Source organism: Prinia subflava, chromosome 5 (assembly GCF_021018805.1).
Source record: "Prinia subflava isolate CZ2003 ecotype Zambia chromosome 5, Cam_Psub_1.2, whole genome shotgun sequence".
Lineage (NCBI taxonomy): Eukaryota > Metazoa > Chordata > Aves > Passeriformes > Cisticolidae > Prinia > Prinia subflava.
The window spans coordinates 17,204,446-17,222,045 of NC_086251.1; the positions used below are offsets into that span (position 1 = coordinate 17,204,446).

The following is a 17,600-nucleotide window of genomic DNA, read 5'->3' on the forward strand; positions in this document are numbered from 1 at the left end:
TGACTATAGTAATAAACTCCGCAAAGTAGAGCCTTGTATTGCAGATGAGATGACTGGGAGATCCCTAAATCAAATAGCAAACTATGAACACTGCACATAAATAAGAGCTTTATTGAGTCCTGTCTCTGACATTCACACACAACAGGAGAGCTGAAATGGGAAAGCTGGTCACTGCTCTGCTTTGAGTTGCTATACATTAGCACCAAGCCTACTTTTCTTATTTTGGCAAACTATGTTTAGTCCAGCTTTCAAGACCCCAACACAACTGAGTGATAGGCCAGCATGGTTATATAACCCCACATCAGTACAGAAAAGGAGGAAAAGGCAGCACTGATTATAGTTTGCTTCCACCAAGCTACTCTTGCTAGCTCTATACTGCAAGAGCTTTACCAGAATAATAGAAGAGCTTGTGGAGAAGAGCTCTCAACACTGTGGATACTGCCCATGTATCCTCACAATTCTGGCTGAAACTCCTGAAGTCCTCATCTCAGAACCAGGGCATGTAAAAAGGCAGAAGGTACCTGAGAAGTAACAACTTTGAGATCTCCCAAATTTGGGGGCTGATATCTCCCAGCACACCTCTCCTTTTCCAGCTCAAGCTCAGGACTCCTCTGAAACAGAGAGCCCTGTCCTACAGTAACATAAAGCATGGCTGTGGACAGCAGGAAGCTCTGCAGATCCTAAAACAATGGCCTGTTCCTGGCATCTGCTTTGCCTTGTTTTCCTATGGAAAGACACGTCGGGCCACACTGTGAGTTATGCAACCTGCACTTACTCAGCTGTTGGCTGGCTTTGACAGAAAAAGTCCACAGCATCCACAGCAGAGACTTCCCAAGGTGCTTACTGCAGAAACAGAGCCTTGGGATACAACAGAATGGAAGAAAGGACTGGTCACAGCTTAGTAAATGAGGAGGGAATGCCACAAACTAAAGAAAGTTCACTACAGGAAAATGAATGGTAATGAAACCTTGCAAGAGAATAGTTTTCCACAACACTGGGAGTCTTAGTTGACATGGGATTGCCATATGAAGCCCAAACAGGAAAAAAGGCTTCTGGTAGTCCAATTAGTCACCCAAAGTATTTCTGACACTGTTGTGACATGAAGAACTACTTGGAAAGTCTGATCTGTTATTTGCACAAAAAAAGAGTAAGGCTAGCAGAAAAGGATGAAACAGTCTGTCAGTTAAGTACATCATTTGTTCAACTTGTAGTGGAAGGTGAATGAAAAGGAAAATAATGGAAATGAGCTGCGGATATGTTTCAAACTATAACTAGAGCACAAGGTGAAACAGGGAGCAGAATTTTCCCTGTTTCTTATGGATATATGAATACTGTAACAAAGCCTTTTCGACTTGCACAGAATCTTGCTCTCCAAAATCAAGGCAAAAAGTAGTCTCAGCAGCTACAGGTTTTCTAAAGTAATAGTTTATAATGTTGCAGCCCAGGACTCCTAACATGAAAATAGAAAACTGGCCCCATTTTCCACTCATGATAGTTCATCATTATAGGAAATAATATAGAACAGAAATGCACTAAGCTTGCAGATATCTGAAACAAAAGTTTGATTGCAGAGCTGGGGAAATACAAAAGCAGGCAAAGAGAAAGACACACACAACCAAAGATTCAGAGGCTGAACTGTTCCAGGAAGTAGAAAGTTCAGCCTTTGTCTGTGATTAAGTGGTTGATTTTGCAAAGTTGGGCAGGTGTCAAGAACTGGTGAATTGAGGGCAACAGAGAGCTACAGTACCAGGTGAGAACAGAGCAGTCGAGGGGATAAAAACAGCTGCCACAAAGTCTGTTTTCTCTTGGGTTTCCTACTTAACTTTTAGGCTAAATATACTTTTTAGCTAACCTATTCTGTGGAGCTAATTCCCTGGAAGTGCTGGGAACCCACTAAGACTGCAGCCTGATATGTTGAGGAGCTGATGGGTCTTTACCTGTGCAGTGTCCTTTCAGATTCTGCACTTAACGAGGCCCAGAAGAAGCCAGCCCTGCTGAAAGCATTGTATGCACATATTTACACGTACCTCATAGCAGATGGCCAGCACATATCCCAAAGCAAGTGCCAGACTTACCAGGGAGTGTGCAACAGCAAAGAGGAATGAAAGGCAAATTACTACACAAACAGGGAAAAACACGCCACCTTAGATTTTGAAGCTGTGAATGGCTGAAGGACAACAGCCCCTCTGATACAATATTGTGACCTTTGCTGCCTCCAAAGCTGGCCTTGCATGAAGCAGCCACACATCCTCCAAGGGAACTGAAGCCATATAGGTACCATCAGATATAACACATTGCGTATGGTTTGTGCTGCAGTATATTTTAGGAATTCATTTATGGTCCATGCTACGTACATACTGCTTTTTCAAGGGCACAACTTCTAAAGTATACATACACATCTACAAACAACTGATTACAACCTCCTCCAGTTCTGCTCCAGTTTTCTCATCTATATATTTTTGTGACTGCACTGTACCAGCAGACCCATCGGGCAAATTCAAGTCTGTGGGAGGAGATTAATTTACAAAGCCATGCAGCCCATGCCCTTTGGTGCTTTGGGTGAGACGTCAAGATCCCACAGGAACCTCTGTGTTCCTTCTCACATCACTGTGGCATGCACGGAGAGGGAGGTGCCCAGGAGCAAAGAACATTTAGCATAATGACTCAGATGGGTGGCCAGCAGTTTAAACCAGCCACTTGATGTTACTATAATGAGGATTCAGTTTAACAGTTGTTCTGCATTCATGGAAATCCCTCCCATCCTCAGGAAATCACTTAAAAATAAGATGAACTAAAATCAAATCATCTGTTTGAGAAGAAGGAGGCTATGGCTTGGAAAATGCATAAAATGGGTGGAGTGAAAATGCCCATGGGTGAGTAAAAATTATTTATCACAGCAAGAGGATCAGGGAGCCTCTGAGCTCTATCTCAGGGATGACACAGCATAAAAGAACTCCTGCAGAAATTAGCTGCAGTTCTGCTGAATCCAACAGGACTAGAATCCTCTTATGATAACTCTGAGATTAGACCAGCATGTTTTATATGCATTTTGAGCCACAGAAGTCTTGATTGAAATTTAATGGAAGTTATTTCCATGATGAGTAGCAGAATTACGTCATATGCCACTTGTTCACCAGGCGATAAATACCTGTCATCTATTGTCTACTAAATCCATTAAAAAATTCCCACAATACATTCTGATGTATCCAGGAGCAATCCTCATCTTTCAACTACTATTTCATTAGCTTCCTGAGTCTCATAATGAAAACTAATTCATTGAAACGTATTCTCAGGAACATGCCTGGCCTATAAAATCTTGAAAGACATTCACAATTTCTATAAGGATTAAGTATAGGCTTCAAGCTTAGGTTATGTAAACATCTATATATGTATTAAATCTATCAAGACATAACCTTTTTGCCATGCCCTGAATTATTTAATTCTGCTTGGCTGTCCCAAATCTCCCATTACATTGTGTGCTGCAGGTCTAGGCATTTGTACTCCTGATCATAAAAATAATGCCTGAAATGCTGATATACCTTGGCTGAGAGATTGTAACTTTGAAAAACCATATCTGCATATGCAAATACAGGACCTGGTGATTCTGACTGGCTATTTACAGCACTTTATTTAAATCAGGTTGTGTTAAATTCTGTCCTAGTGAAGGTCAGAGAGCAGGTATCAGATTATTAGACGATGATGGCAGGACTGTGGCATCTTATTTCAGATTAAGGATGCACACAACCCCTAGCTTTCTTTTAATTTAATCTTTTAATTAAAAGCTTTTGAAAAAAAGATGAATGAAAGTTTCTAAGGCATATATAGGAGTATGAGTATCTCATAACTAAAGGTCTGAGGATACAGAACTACCAGAGGGGGTTATAGCTTTAAAGAAGGATGGCTGTGGGGTAATCTAAGGAGTGGTACATAGAGAAGTCAGAATCAAAACAGGAGAAGAACTTTATATTTGCAGTAGTAGCAGACAGTTATAGCAATAAGGAAGAAATTAGGAATTGTACGAATGGTATTGCTGATCAAAAAATGTGTAAAAGTAAGGAGAGAGAAACCAAGCATTTCTAATGATCTGCACCTGGAAAATAAGTGGAAGATAAATAGAAACTGTAATGAAAGGGACAGCTGGATGAATGATAGACGATGGAGGTCAAGCCTCTGTGAGAACCAGCAATTTGAGAGAGTGAGAAATGAAAGAGTCAGAAATAGCTAAGACCTCTTCAGAAGTGCAGTGAAGGTAAGTCAATGTGTTAATTATTTCATCTATCATCTGCTAGTTGTTCCTCAAACGATACCTACAGAACTTGTTTATATCTAGAATTTGATTTGTATCTAACACTTAAATCACAGAAATTCAGTTGTCATGTCCTTTAATCCAGTCCAGTGCACTTACTTCCAGTAAGTGATCTTACTTCCAAAAAAATCTCTTACAGATCCCACCTCTCAAGTCTCCAGGCAGGCTCTAAGACAGTATTCCTCCATTACCTGCTAATGCAGTTGCTCTCTTGTTGGTACTCAAACCAAAAATGAAACGTGCTCATTACCATGAGTTCCTTTAGGCTACTTAAACCTCAGCATCCCCTCAGGAAAGCAGCCCTTGAACCAGTGCTAAACTCACTTCTTGCTATGTTTACTTGCAGCTGTTGAGACTCCCATTCTTTGTATGCTGGCCTGTTGATTCTCAGTTTTACACATCAATTTTGATTTTGCTGACCCGTTTCATACTAAATTTTTGTGGCATGACTCCTAACTTCACTGACAAGATGTTTCTACCATAAGGCTGCAACATACAGTACTGTTTCCACAGCTCCAAAGTACTTCTTTCAGCTCCTATAGATTTTTTAAAAATTACTCAAAATCTTTATTTGATGATTGACACAAGTTTATTTATTACTGAAAGCAACAGCCACGATAGCTGGTCAGTCTCTCTACTCACATCTGCACCGAGGTTCAGGGTAGATATTAGGGATGAATTAAACCATAGGAGTGTAATGCAACATGGAAACAGGCTGTCCAGGGAAGCTGATGAGTCTCAGTGCCTTAAGGTTTTCAAAACCAAGACAGACAAAGCTGTAGCTGACCCATAGCATCAGTAGTCCTTTTTTGAGTGGGAGGATGGACTACATAAACCCTCAGAGGTCGCTTCCAATCCTTGTTTCTATGATTCTGCACATTTGTCCAATATTTCACTCCTGCACGCTCTAACAATCTGTCTGTCTAAGATTTCTTCATCCTTAATATCTCCTCTCTTCCTGAGGCAGTATGTCATCAGCCTCAGACTTGACATTTGAGAGTCTGGACCCTGGCTCAATCTGTATTGAGATGCATATGCAGCCAAACAAATGCAGAGCAACTCTAAATCATTGCTGTCTGCCAAAAAAGCAGGTCAGTTAGCAGGATGGTACAATGAAATACACAGCCCCTCAGTGCACTAGCAGCAAGTGGCTGTGGCCCAGCACCAAGCAGATCCCAGGTCCTTGGGCACTGGTAACTGGGGCTTTCCCCTAAAGGTATTCTCACTATCAGCCTTGCACGGCCATGCAGGAAGGCAAGGACACCATTTCTCTTCAGAAATGAAGGCTTTGGTGCTCACAGATAGCTGAGGGGTTTTTTACTGTTACAGGCAGTATTTAGATCTGTTTCTACCAGCTGCTGGATCTCCATGTCAGTCTCTGTGAAATACACCTTTTTATTCTGATAATCTCGTGAGCAGGGCCCAGGTACCTCGTCTGTCACACTGGGGATATTCTGGTACTACAGAGCAACCAAATCTCCAGTTTGACTGCCCTGCTGCTCAGAAGGGGGTTGGTACTCTGAGGTATCTCCACAAGACTACGTCCTAATCCAAGTGCCTCTGAGGCTTCTACACTCATAGTTTACACTCCTAGAGGAAGAGGAAGTGAAAACACCACCCCAAATGACTGTGAGAACAGCTGTGTGCCACACTGCCCTGTGTCCAATGACCTTACCCATTTGTTCGTAAGTAAATGTTTTTATTTTCTGGATTTGATAAATCAGGGATCGATTTAAGAGGTTGAAATGAGGATAAAACGAACCCATAATACCTAGAAGATAACATGTACTCTGTGTGTGTCTTTCCTTTGGAAGTGCTGCAGTGGATGGTGAGGGACAACAGGAGGTTAGCAAAGGACAGAAGGGATCTAGGAAAGAAATTCAGGGGCAGCTGAGGGACCAGGAGTGAAGAGAGGAAACTGATCAAAGAAAAGAGATAAGAACATTAGACTGAGGGGATTTATTTCAGGGGATTAGGACGGAAATATAAGAAGAAAGATCTCTAAGAAAGAACTTTATGCTGAAGTGTTTTGCAGATGAGGAGATTTCCCTCATTGATGACGGCAAGTTCTTTCTACTGGACTATCTACACACACACAGAAACACACATCAGATTTTTGACCACAGAGCTATGGTAAATTCCAGTCTATTACAAGGATCCATGGTGACAGATATCTGACAGTGTAACCAGGCTCCCAGAATACTGTAAAATGTAATCTATCAGGAATTCTTATAAGTCAACTATATGTTTGTATCATGACTTTGAAATCTGCTTCAGGTACAATGAAGAAAACTAGTAACAAAATCCTCATCTCCTGATACATTTGTTATAATGGTTTTTGCATATTCTGGTGAGTCCATTTTGGATCTTCTAGCCTTGGCTACAGAAGGATACAAAAAGCTATTAGGAACTGGAGGAATAAGCTAAAATGCACAGCCCAGTTCTTTATGAACAGACTTGAAATGAAACACAATTTATACAGGGTGCTATTATTTATTTCCTGTAGCTATGCCTGCATTTGAAACTTACAGATGATAAGAATGTTTGTCTCCTGGACCAACAGGAAAACCAAAAGCAGAAAAAAACCTACAGTGCTGCACTCTGTTGTGTTACACCTTGCATCAGTAACATTTCCTCACAAGTTTCCTACTCAGTGTACAGAAGAGGAGGTACTTGGGAGAGCTGCAGTGAAGAATGTTTGTGTCTGTGGTATATATGCCAGGAACAGGAACAAGTGATCCTGTTTTGTAGGCCAGATCCTTCTTCTTGAGTGTTGACAGCTATTCACCCCTGCCTTACCAAAATGTTCTAAAATCAGACTTTGAATGTGTTCATTTTAGCATAATCTGGAGCACCAATTCCAGATTTCAAAAAAGAGTAATTAAAGATTTTGGTTGCCTGATTTTCACCAAGCATTCTGGAAAAAGCCAGCCTGGACCCCAGAATTTCTTGCCATTTTTAAAAGTCCCTGTTTCCACCAGGGACAATTTATGATGTTATAAAAGAGATGTTATCAAGCAATTGCTGCTTGCTGAGAGACTGCAAGAGATGCACAAGTTCAAGATTAAACTCAATCTCACCTTCCCTATGGTTTGTTGAGAATTAAGGTAACATCTCCATTATCCCTCACACAACACAAAGCCTGTGCTGCTGCCTCCCCATGCAGCTGAGCACAACATGTTCCATTACACCACAGGATTCAGGAATACCAGGTGTTCTGACAAAGCAGCAATTTCTGCTCCCATGTTAGAGAAAAATCAACCATGCTATGACTGCAATTTTTGTCACGGTGTGGTAGCTGGGCTTGGGCTCTCTCAGTATTGGCACACCTGGAAAATTCTCTTGGAGTTGGACATGAAACACCATTTTGAACTGAAACTCAGAAGTCTCCTCTGTGTGGTGTGTGCATCCACAATAGGGGAAGGCAAACAATGGTTTATTGCTACAGAAGTGCTCTTCATGAACAGACCAGTGTGTTAAATCCATCCTAGCTGTGGATACAGCATCTCAGAATGCCAGAAGGCAAGGAAGCAAGTTCAAAAACAGCACCTGGTAAAAGAGGAAATGCTCAAATACCTAAAACCTCACCACTGCAGAGATCAACATGCTCTGACAGCAGCAGAGCAAACCCACAGCGCAGTGCATCGAGCTCCATCTGACAGCTCTGGAACTAACAGTTAATTGCACTGGGATTGAGCCTTCCCAGATTTTTCCTAAATTTGTGCCAACTACTTAATAGCACAAACTGCAGGGAATAGACCGAGTGAGGCCTGGTGTATACCTAACAAATGATCAGCAAAATGTTCATGTTGGATGGAAGCATGCAAAACAAACAGGAAAAGCCTGTATCCCCTAAATGGCAGTGCAATGCCAGTCCTTGGCTCTCAGCTGTACCAGTTAAATCTGCATTAAGTGACATATTTTTTTCAATCTGGGAAACTCATACACTAAGCAGTGCTAAGAAATGCTTCTTAAAGAAAGGTGGTGCTGGTGTACAAGGCACCATCCAGTTGTTTCAGCAAAAATTTAGGATGATCTTTGAACAATGTCTTTACTCAAATGGTTTGACTGCTACATACAGGAATGGACTACATCCCTTAACTGGCATGGATCAGTTTACTGATATTTATGGTGTTTATTCTACATGATAGGTGCAGGGTTAAATACCTGAAGCAACTGTGGTCTCAGTCAATCTGCTCAAGGATTTATGTCCCATTACTGCTAGAGCTGTTCTGATGCCATACTGGTTCTCTTTCCAAGAGGAGAGAAATATGGAATTAAAAGCCTTCCAGACAAAATTCTGGAATGTGAAATACAAACCAATATAAAATGGAGTTAGAAGTCTTTTCACCTGGGGTTCCCCTTGTCTTTCAGGGTAACTCCTACTGCTTGTCCTTCCCCCCAAAAATGAGCCTTGAGCCTGACAACAGCTGAGGATCTTGGTGCCTTCTACCACTCCCACATGTGGTGGTGTAGGGACACATCTTTCTAGCTGGGGTTGCTGGGTCTGCCCCAAAGCTGTGGACTCTTGGAGCCTGTCTCAAGGCTTCCAACATCTTGGCATGATACTGTCGGGCTCAGAGGCAGTGGGAGTCCCTGAACAGGCAGGACCTTCAGGTTCTCTGCTGGGGAAAAAGCAAAGAGGAGTCCTCAACAGCCTCCTACAAATACAGGGAGAATTCAAAAGAAACCTACATTTTGATATATCAGGAGTTCACTGAGATGAAGCTATTTCAAAGAAAACACTTTAGCCAATCTACATCTTTTGATAAAACTAAGCTTTGCAAATGGAAGAGGAAGCTTCAGCAGGACGAACAATGCAAAATTAAACTATAGTCAGTCTCAAGTGCAAGGACAGTGCAATTACAGTGGAAACAGTCAAAGCTGAACAGAAAGGGATTTTACAGGCTAATTATTGACAGTAGCTTCACAGGTGGATGAGGACTGGAATGCTGTGCACACTTAGATGTCTCTTCTGCAGGAGCAGTTACTTCCCATCCAGACATTATGGTTATGATCAAGTGAAAAGAATGTAAAAAGCACTCCTTGAATTGAGCTAGCTCTGGTCTGGGCTCATGAGGGACATTTACTGCTTATGGCCAAGCCAGCACACGAGGGTGGTAGACTCTATGGCTGAGTGTTTGCACACACAAGGCCGTGGGTAGAACATGCTGGGTACAACAGAGGTTTGAGCCAGACTGCTGTAACACAAATCAGAAGTAGGGTGGAAGAAAAAAGCCAATTATTTTAATAGTTTGCCAAAATGCCTCAATTGATTATACTAACTTTAGAAAGGAAAAGGCAGTATGCACATTTGACAGGTTTGTTCCTCTGACAGGTACATCATGTGCTCGTGATTCCCATTTGATTTCCTTCTTTAAGAATACCTCAAACTGTGCTCCTTGTATATGTGGTGGAAAGTGGAGGCGGAGAGTCATTCTCTGAAAGAAAACACAATTACCCACCTTCTTTAACTGCTCAAACAGATGACAAGTGAACAGGCTTTTGATGCTCCCTACCAGCTCCAGTTTAAAACAACACTCTGCATTTTACATTCAGTAACAGATCCCTAAGCCCAAACTCCCTCTAGCAGGAGGGAGTCAGGGGAAAAAAAAACCATAACCCACCCTTTTTATTTTGCCCATATTTTTCATATTGCAAGATGCATTTTTGTCTCATTGAACTCAGAAGAGAGACTTGCAGACAGGATGCTGTGCTGTGCTAACTGGGTTGCTGCTAGAATATGAGCAAGGGTCACAGAGACAGGGGCTAAGCGTGCGTTTGTGCACTCCTGGTCTTTGATGGGTGCCAGTCATTCCTGCAGTTTGTTCAGTGCCTATGCATGTTCCCCCGACACTTCTAACCTGCTCTCTTCCATGGCTAAAAGCTGGCAAGCATGTGGTAATGCTCCAGGTTAAAGATAAACCAGAATGAAGATGAGTGTGTAAGCGTGAATAAAGTAATTTTTTTTTTTTTTGCCACAAGTACAAGGTCCTCTGGGTTATTTTTTTCTCACAGCAATATGTCAGTCAATCAGAAGAATAATAGATGAGTGTCAGCAAGTTAGCACAGTGCTCCTTAATCATGGAGTCCTGGAAAGTTTGATGAATTCTTTAAAACCTTTTTCTTGGTACTTCTTTTTAATAAATGGAAAAATTTCCCTCCCATCTGCTATTTTTAATATAATACCTCCAAAATCTTCTATGCCAATATTCTAGAGTCTTTTAAATGTATTTCACTGAGGATATCCCATGGCCTTGTCTCTTTGTTCATTTGTACACAATGGTGGAGGTACTCAGTGGGATTCAGCAGCAGCTTAATGCCATTTCCATAGCAATCAATAGCAAAACTCCTAAATACTGCAGCTAGAAAACAATTAGGCCACTATTGAATACATTAGAAAAAATATTGATTTGGTGGAATTGAGGTTTGGTGTTGGTGAGTTCAGCTTTGTTAGTGTCAGGGAAACTGCCCTTGCTGTGATCAAAGCTGAACTTGAATCAACTTCAGTCCACTTCTGCCTCAGATTTCGTTTCTTCCTGATGCTGTTCTGATATTCTGGTAATGATTTCTGTAGACCAGCCTGCAGCCAGCTGCTAAGGACAGCTAGGTCACCTAGTATCATAGTCTGTTCTTTTAAAAGTCTGAAAATAAGGTATTCCGAGTAGAAGCTCCTGTTCTTAAGAATTGCCTTCTTTAAATTCACTTGGGGGAGCCTAAGTTTCTGCTTCTACAGACTGCTTGCACAAGTGCATCTCTTTATACCCCAGATAGAGAGATGGGACTTCTCACAGATTTCAGGTGTGTGATTGAAATTCCCAGCTCCATGGATTTTCAGGCCAGAGAGGATATTGCATTGATCTAATCAGAGCTGATGCATTGCATGGATCAGGAAACCAACTGCTTCCTGCTTCAAGTCCAGCATCTGAAGATGAACTAGGATCTTGGTTTTTAGAAAAACACATTTGAGTGCAAGATGAAGTTTAATTATCTTTCAGGAGAAAAACTCACTGGAGCTTTGGGTGGCTTGTTCCAATTAGTAACTTCATCCATGGTCAAACAGGCCTAGTATTTCTACATGTAATCTACCTATAGCTTACAACTATTAGTTTCCAATCAGCTTTTTATACCCAAGACTGTAATATCCTCGGTTATCACATGCCTATCCCCCTTATCAGTATTTACAGACCATGATTAAGCTATGTCTTAGCCTTCTCTTTAATAAACTAAGTCCCCTGAGTCTTATAAAACACTATCTCAGTTTTCTTACTCAGATACTTTCTAAACTGTGCCCGATTTCTAAACTTTTTTCATTGAACAACAGGCATCTTAACCAGACATGCTGCATTTCAGCAGTTTTTGCAATGAATTTAATGACAGCTATTACATGAATTTCTGTAGCAAAAGCGGGAAAAACAGAAAAAAGGACTAAGTCACAGAATGGAAGGGAATGAATGGCTTAAAAAGAGACAAAAGAACAACTGAAAGATAATGGAGAGGGAAGGAAAGACTCTAAAGTAGGATGAGGTAGCAGAGAGATAAACACTTACTGAAGTAGAAGCTCAGGAGGATGGAAGAGATGATGAACAGACCATGCAAAGCAGTGGTTATTTACAAGTAGGCTTCTGTAAGTTAACCTGTCAGTTCCAAGAGGAACTGACACTCAATTCTCCTACCTATCCTTCCACTCAATTACTTCAGGCAATCAGGGATCTCCAATAGTGATCGCTGCAAGACCTTCTGTGGTTAAGAAGTGAATTGTGTGCAGAATTTTTTGGAAGGAGAACTCATTAGGCTGCAAGACACCAAACCAACTGACAGTCTCCCCAGACCCCACCACCTGTGATACAACTGAGCTCCACAGCACTGGGACTGCTTTTCGTCCCATCCCCTGCCCTAGAAATACCTCCCTTGCTTCGAGGCCAGCACTGGAGGACTCAGAAGAAACAAAAGGCACACTGACACAAAGCACACATATGGAGCTCTGGGCTGCAGTCATCAGGCCTGGGACATCTGTGGCTTTCTGAGGATGCCTGCATGTTCAAGTAATTAGACCAAGGCCAGCTGTCCCCTTCTCATTCTTCACCCTTTATGCTCCCATTGCTTCTACTACACTGTCTGTCCAAACAATGATTTGTCTGATGGATCACCAAAGAGTAGGGGTTTTGTTGTTGTTTATTCTTTGAAAGGCGGGAGTAGAAGAGAGACGGTGAGACAGTAAAGAGAAGAAAGGCCTCTTCTGAGTATATCCCATGAGACACCTCAGTTTCCAGATGAGCTTTTGCCATAGCAGAGGAAAGATTTGCTTTAACCTTTTATATTCTGAAATCATAAACTCCAAATGCTTCTAGTGGTACTGAAAATGCAGCCACTAGTAGTGAACCTGACTGCTCAGAAAACTTTATTGCTTTATAGATAACTCTGGTATTCTGGGCCTAATTTCCCTGTCAGTGATCCAGATGTAATCAGGGAAATTAATGAACCATATTTCAATCTCAAGACGCTCCCTGTAGCACACTGCTTTCTGAAATCTTTCCTCCCAATTTGTGCTAGAGCAAGCTAGAAGTGCTGTGGGACACAGGTCTCCACATCAGCAGGGTTTTGCAGTACCGCTGAAGAAACCCAGTGAAGCTTTTACCAGTTCAGGGAAGGCAGGAGCGAGAACAGAACCAGCCCTTCTCCCTCAGCTGTGAAATTACATATGTAGCTTTGCCCCAAAGCCAGGATCCCAGACAGGCCCAAGCTGGAGCTGGAGCCTGCGTTCAGCATGTCAGGGCATGACAAAGCAAAAGGCTGCGTGTGCACTGAGCAGCCCCATCCCTTGACAGGGCACCGAGTGCCTGGATGATACATTCACTGCAGCCTGTGCTGCATCCTGCCTGCCCATGTATCATCTCCATAGCAGCAGTTCTGCTAATTGAGACCAGCTGCTTCAATTCCAAACTCTTCTCTCCAGAAATATCGATACTACAGCGTTATGATTAGAAAGCACTTTACCAAATGCTTCTCAATTCTGCACAGCTCAGATGAGGAGCAGCTGCAGAGAGAAGGGACAGTTCCCTGAACATACAGAATAAAACACTGCAAAAACACTGGAGAAATGAAGGCTACAAGAAGCAAGTCAAAACAGAATAAAGATTACAATGAAAGCAGCCTGCTGTATTTGCTTCTGCCTGTCACTTTAGATGCTGAAAGGACTGTGAGCAGACTTTTCCCTTATGCTCTAGGATAAATGGCCGTAGCACTGCACTGTTACAGCTTCATGTGGCAGGTGTGCATGTTTGTCAGATCCAGCTTTTCTGTCCAAGGAGGGATTAAAGCAAAATCCATCAATCTGGGCCTGGCTTGGAAGAGTAGCTGTGGTCTTGAATCATTTGGCTTTGGAGGCTGCTCTGCACGGCCCACTGGCAAAGAAAGTCACTGGAACTGATAGGCCGGTGGGAGGACTTGCAAAGTAGGAATGCCTCCACACCAAGACAACTTGGCCTCACTGTTGGCTATTGCCCTGTGGCTGCTGGCTCCACACCACAAGCTGTCAGCTGGATGCTTCACAGTGGTCACACTGGGATTGCCAAAAGCTGCAAGCCCTTTTCCCCTCCAGCCAGACTGGATTAAACTGGCTAACAGTATTCTAAATTCACTTAGAAGTCTCAGGCCCCGTCTGTGACCACCAGGCACAGGGCATTCCTGAAAAGGCATCTGGTTACTGAATTTATGTAAGAACTGGGCAAACCACTTCAATCCCATCTGTTATTCCAACCTCCTGAGCACAGAGAACAGAATCCTTGAAAGAGAAAATCTCACAAAGAAGGGTCTGACAATAAGCGTCACGATGCAACATGTAATTTCCTCCTGAGATAGATGCTGTACAATCTTACAGAAAATGTGGCACGCTCCAGCATGTGGCTGTGTAAACAAGGTCCTAACACACCGTTTCACTACTCAGATTTCATACTACAACCAAGGTAATGAAACAGAGCTAAAGCAGTGAGATTGCTTTGCTATGCTAAAGGATTTGCCTCCTACCCTGAAAATCAGTGAGGTAAATAAAGTGCTTTATATAAATACCAGACAGTTTCTCTCACCAAACAAAATGCTCAAGTTTTTAAAAAATATTCCCATTATTTTGCTCCAGAATATATTCAGTGAATAGTGTCCCATTCAGATTTTACCATTTACACACAGTTTTCTTAGCTATTTCCTTTTCTAATTTTTGGTCTATATTAGAAGTCTGTTTGAATCCACAGTGCTTCAGGAGAGGGAATACATCAATGAAATTCCAGAAAGGTGAAGTCTGAACATGTTACAATTGAGTATAAACATTCAGAATCCTTGTCTGAAAAAAAGATAAACTTATATTTTTTGTGTAACATTCAGTGACTGCATATTAGCTTACACTCCATTTTCTTTCTGCTCTGAGTAAGGCTGCTATACTTACTTGTGCAGCGAAACAGCTGACACAGAAGTCCATATGGGAAATAGGACTGTAAAGATGAGTTTATATAGAGAAGCTCTGTGTGCCTATATAGGGAAGTCACCTCAATAAAGTGCTCAACACTGCATGCAAACCTGTTGGCGTAATTTGCAGGTGACAGTGTGACGGAATTCTGTTGATTGCAGTGCAGTTGTGTTCCTTCCCATCAAGCTGAATTTAGCCTCTCTAGTCACCAAATCACATGAATAAACTGCTATGCATACATTTATTTTATTTTTAGGTTTCCAAGATCAATCAATGACATTCATGTGAGGAGCATCACAAGGCTAGGTAAAAAACAAACTAAGCTCTTCTGAACACTGGCAGTCATTGAGACTATTGGGACAAACACTTTGATGGTTTCCAATGGCACAGCTCTGTGGATTGTAAACTGAATTACAACAGCTTTAAGCAGTTGTGGACCTTGGCATATCAGATCATAGAGAACCCATGCAGCAGAGCTAGCAGGAGGAGTAATTCAAGTAACAGATCCACCAGTCCCTGTTAAATCTCTTCACACTGACATTTGTACACCTCAGCCCGCAATGTGCCACAATGACACTGTTGTAAAGTCAGGTGCTCAACATCCACTGGCCCCAGCAGAGAAGCACCAGCTCTGCAGCTGACTGTTTATTTTGTGCACAAAGCACAGGCATTCTCCCATTTCATTTCAGCTGCCCTCACCTCCCCATAACTAAATTATTTTTATTATGCTGCGCATAATCCTAGTACTGACAGGGATGTTTGTTATACATAATTAAGATATTAATTTTGCATGGAACAGAAGACATGGAGCCAGGAACTTAATCTTTTTTTTAAATCTTCCATTAGAAAATTACCTTCATTAGCACCGACTCACTGAGCTTCTCTCTGTTGACAATTTTTATCGCGACCTTCTGACACGTGACACAGTGAACCCCCAACTTCACAAGCCCTGGAGGAGAAACAAAGCACAATAGAAAGGAAGAATTGGTTAGAGGCTGAGGTTAGTTCTTGAGGTTTTTCCTTTTAGAACACCATCCAGCTGTTGGCAGCTTATATGCAAACAAATTCCCATTAGTACCTTCTCCAGCCAGAAAAGGTCTTGTGAGTAAAGAAGAGCCCTCAGCCCACATTGTGACCATTTGGCAGTGAAGCCATCATCGTTGATGCTCCCACAGTTTCTGCCACTAAAACTGTGGAAAAAATTCGTTTTGTTGAAGCACTGTAGCCCAGCTCTCACCACTCAGAGTGTGTTCTACCAGTGAGAAGTTCTGGCAATTGAACCACGCTGGACTAAGAGCTTTTGCTGACACCTGACATCAACAAACTCTTGGAAATCAACAAAACTAGATGGTCAAATGTTTGCAGTGTAGACGTGGCTTCTACGTTTCTCTAGCCCCTTCCAAAGTTTCCATGATCACAATAAAAAGACACTTAATTATGGCTTCCCTTACTGCTTAAATTTACCCTGCTGGATAAAGTTAATAGGTTGATGAATGCCACTGTGGTATGGAGGAACATCAGGATATGCTGCTACAATTCCAAGTTCTTGTTTGTTATTATTTATTATATTCTTGTCCTCAAATAAGATAGAGTACTGTTAACTGATTATATTGGCATATGGATGTTGATATCCCTGACAGGATTAGAATGACTGAACTATCATCAAAATATGGAACACCAAGACTTAAAGAGGCAAGTAACATACATGAGCTACTATCTTCTGCAAAATTTTCACCTAAGTCTGATGACTTACGTGAAGGTACATTGAGATACCTCCCACAAGCGAGTTTAAGATCGTCCCTTGAACTCTCCAACTCTACTGCCATTAAGAAAATTTGTAGCTGGAAAAGTTGTACTTCATAGGTTATTCAAGTGAGATCTTGTTTGCTTCAGGTTTTACTCTTGTCTAACATGCACATACAGCACAACACCTGATGGGCTGGATACCATCCCACTCCACACACTACATGCCAAATTGCCATTTAGGTTAATTCAGTTATAACTGAACTAAAAAAGAAATGGCACCTCCCTGGTGTAACTAAGACCTGCCATGTTTCGCAGAGCATTTATGAACAATGACATTGAACAGTAGAAAAAAGACTAACTTAGTTCCCAGCTCCAAGGCTGGGCTGCAGTTAAGAAACCAACCCCAGCCCCTAATGAAAACCACAAAGCCAAAGACGTTGTTTATGTGGAATTTGAACACAACAGATTTTCAGTCCAGTGAGACACTGAACACAAGGCTTCACACATCTTACTGAGGGACAAATAGATTATTGCCTTACTACAAACTGGGGCCAATTAAGTGAACTAGATTTTCATCAGGGACTTCAGCAATCTTCTGCAGGTACTTGTCCATCCTTTTTCTACACAGTTAATCATAAATTTGGAATTATTAATCACTGGCTATTATGTGGAGAAATAAACTCCCATCTTGCTTCCAGTAACATCTCTTTTATGGCATGCTCAAGTGTTCTGGATATTTCTAGTCACATAATGTCTCAGTCTCATCTGGTTAAATGCTGACATCCTCATTTTCAGCCACGACATAAACAAGTCACAAAAATTAAGAATGCATGCATTGACAAATCCATTTGAAACTTTGTATAGCAATAGCATGTCCTCTGCCTGAAGCAACTGAGAAGCAGAGCTGGGGCGAGATGCTGTGATATCCAAAAACACTCACTCTTCTGTCTGAATTTTTCTGATCAATTTGTAATATTAAGCAAAGCACTTCTGGCTCTATGCTCACTGTTCAAAGCACCTGCAGCTTTACTTATGCTTTTTCCCTTTGGCTTTGTTCTGTGTTTGGATAGAGGCTACTTGGCTACCACC

General features: G+C 41.8%; 1 protein-coding gene across 12 annotated transcripts in view; it reads right to left on the reverse strand.

The window, feature by feature from the left end:
- Positions 1–17,600, reverse strand: part of BRSK2 (BR serine/threonine kinase 2) — a 304,023-nt gene that overhangs the window by 136,044 nt on the left and 150,379 nt on the right. For all 12 annotated transcript variants that reach the window (XM_063398200.1, XM_063398199.1, XM_063398205.1 and 9 more), the window contains exon 2: positions 15,620–15,714. In XM_063398200.1, coding sequence (XP_063254270.1) covers positions 15,620–15,714 — 95 coding nt within the window. The remainder of the gene's footprint in view (positions 1–15,619; positions 15,715–17,600) is intronic.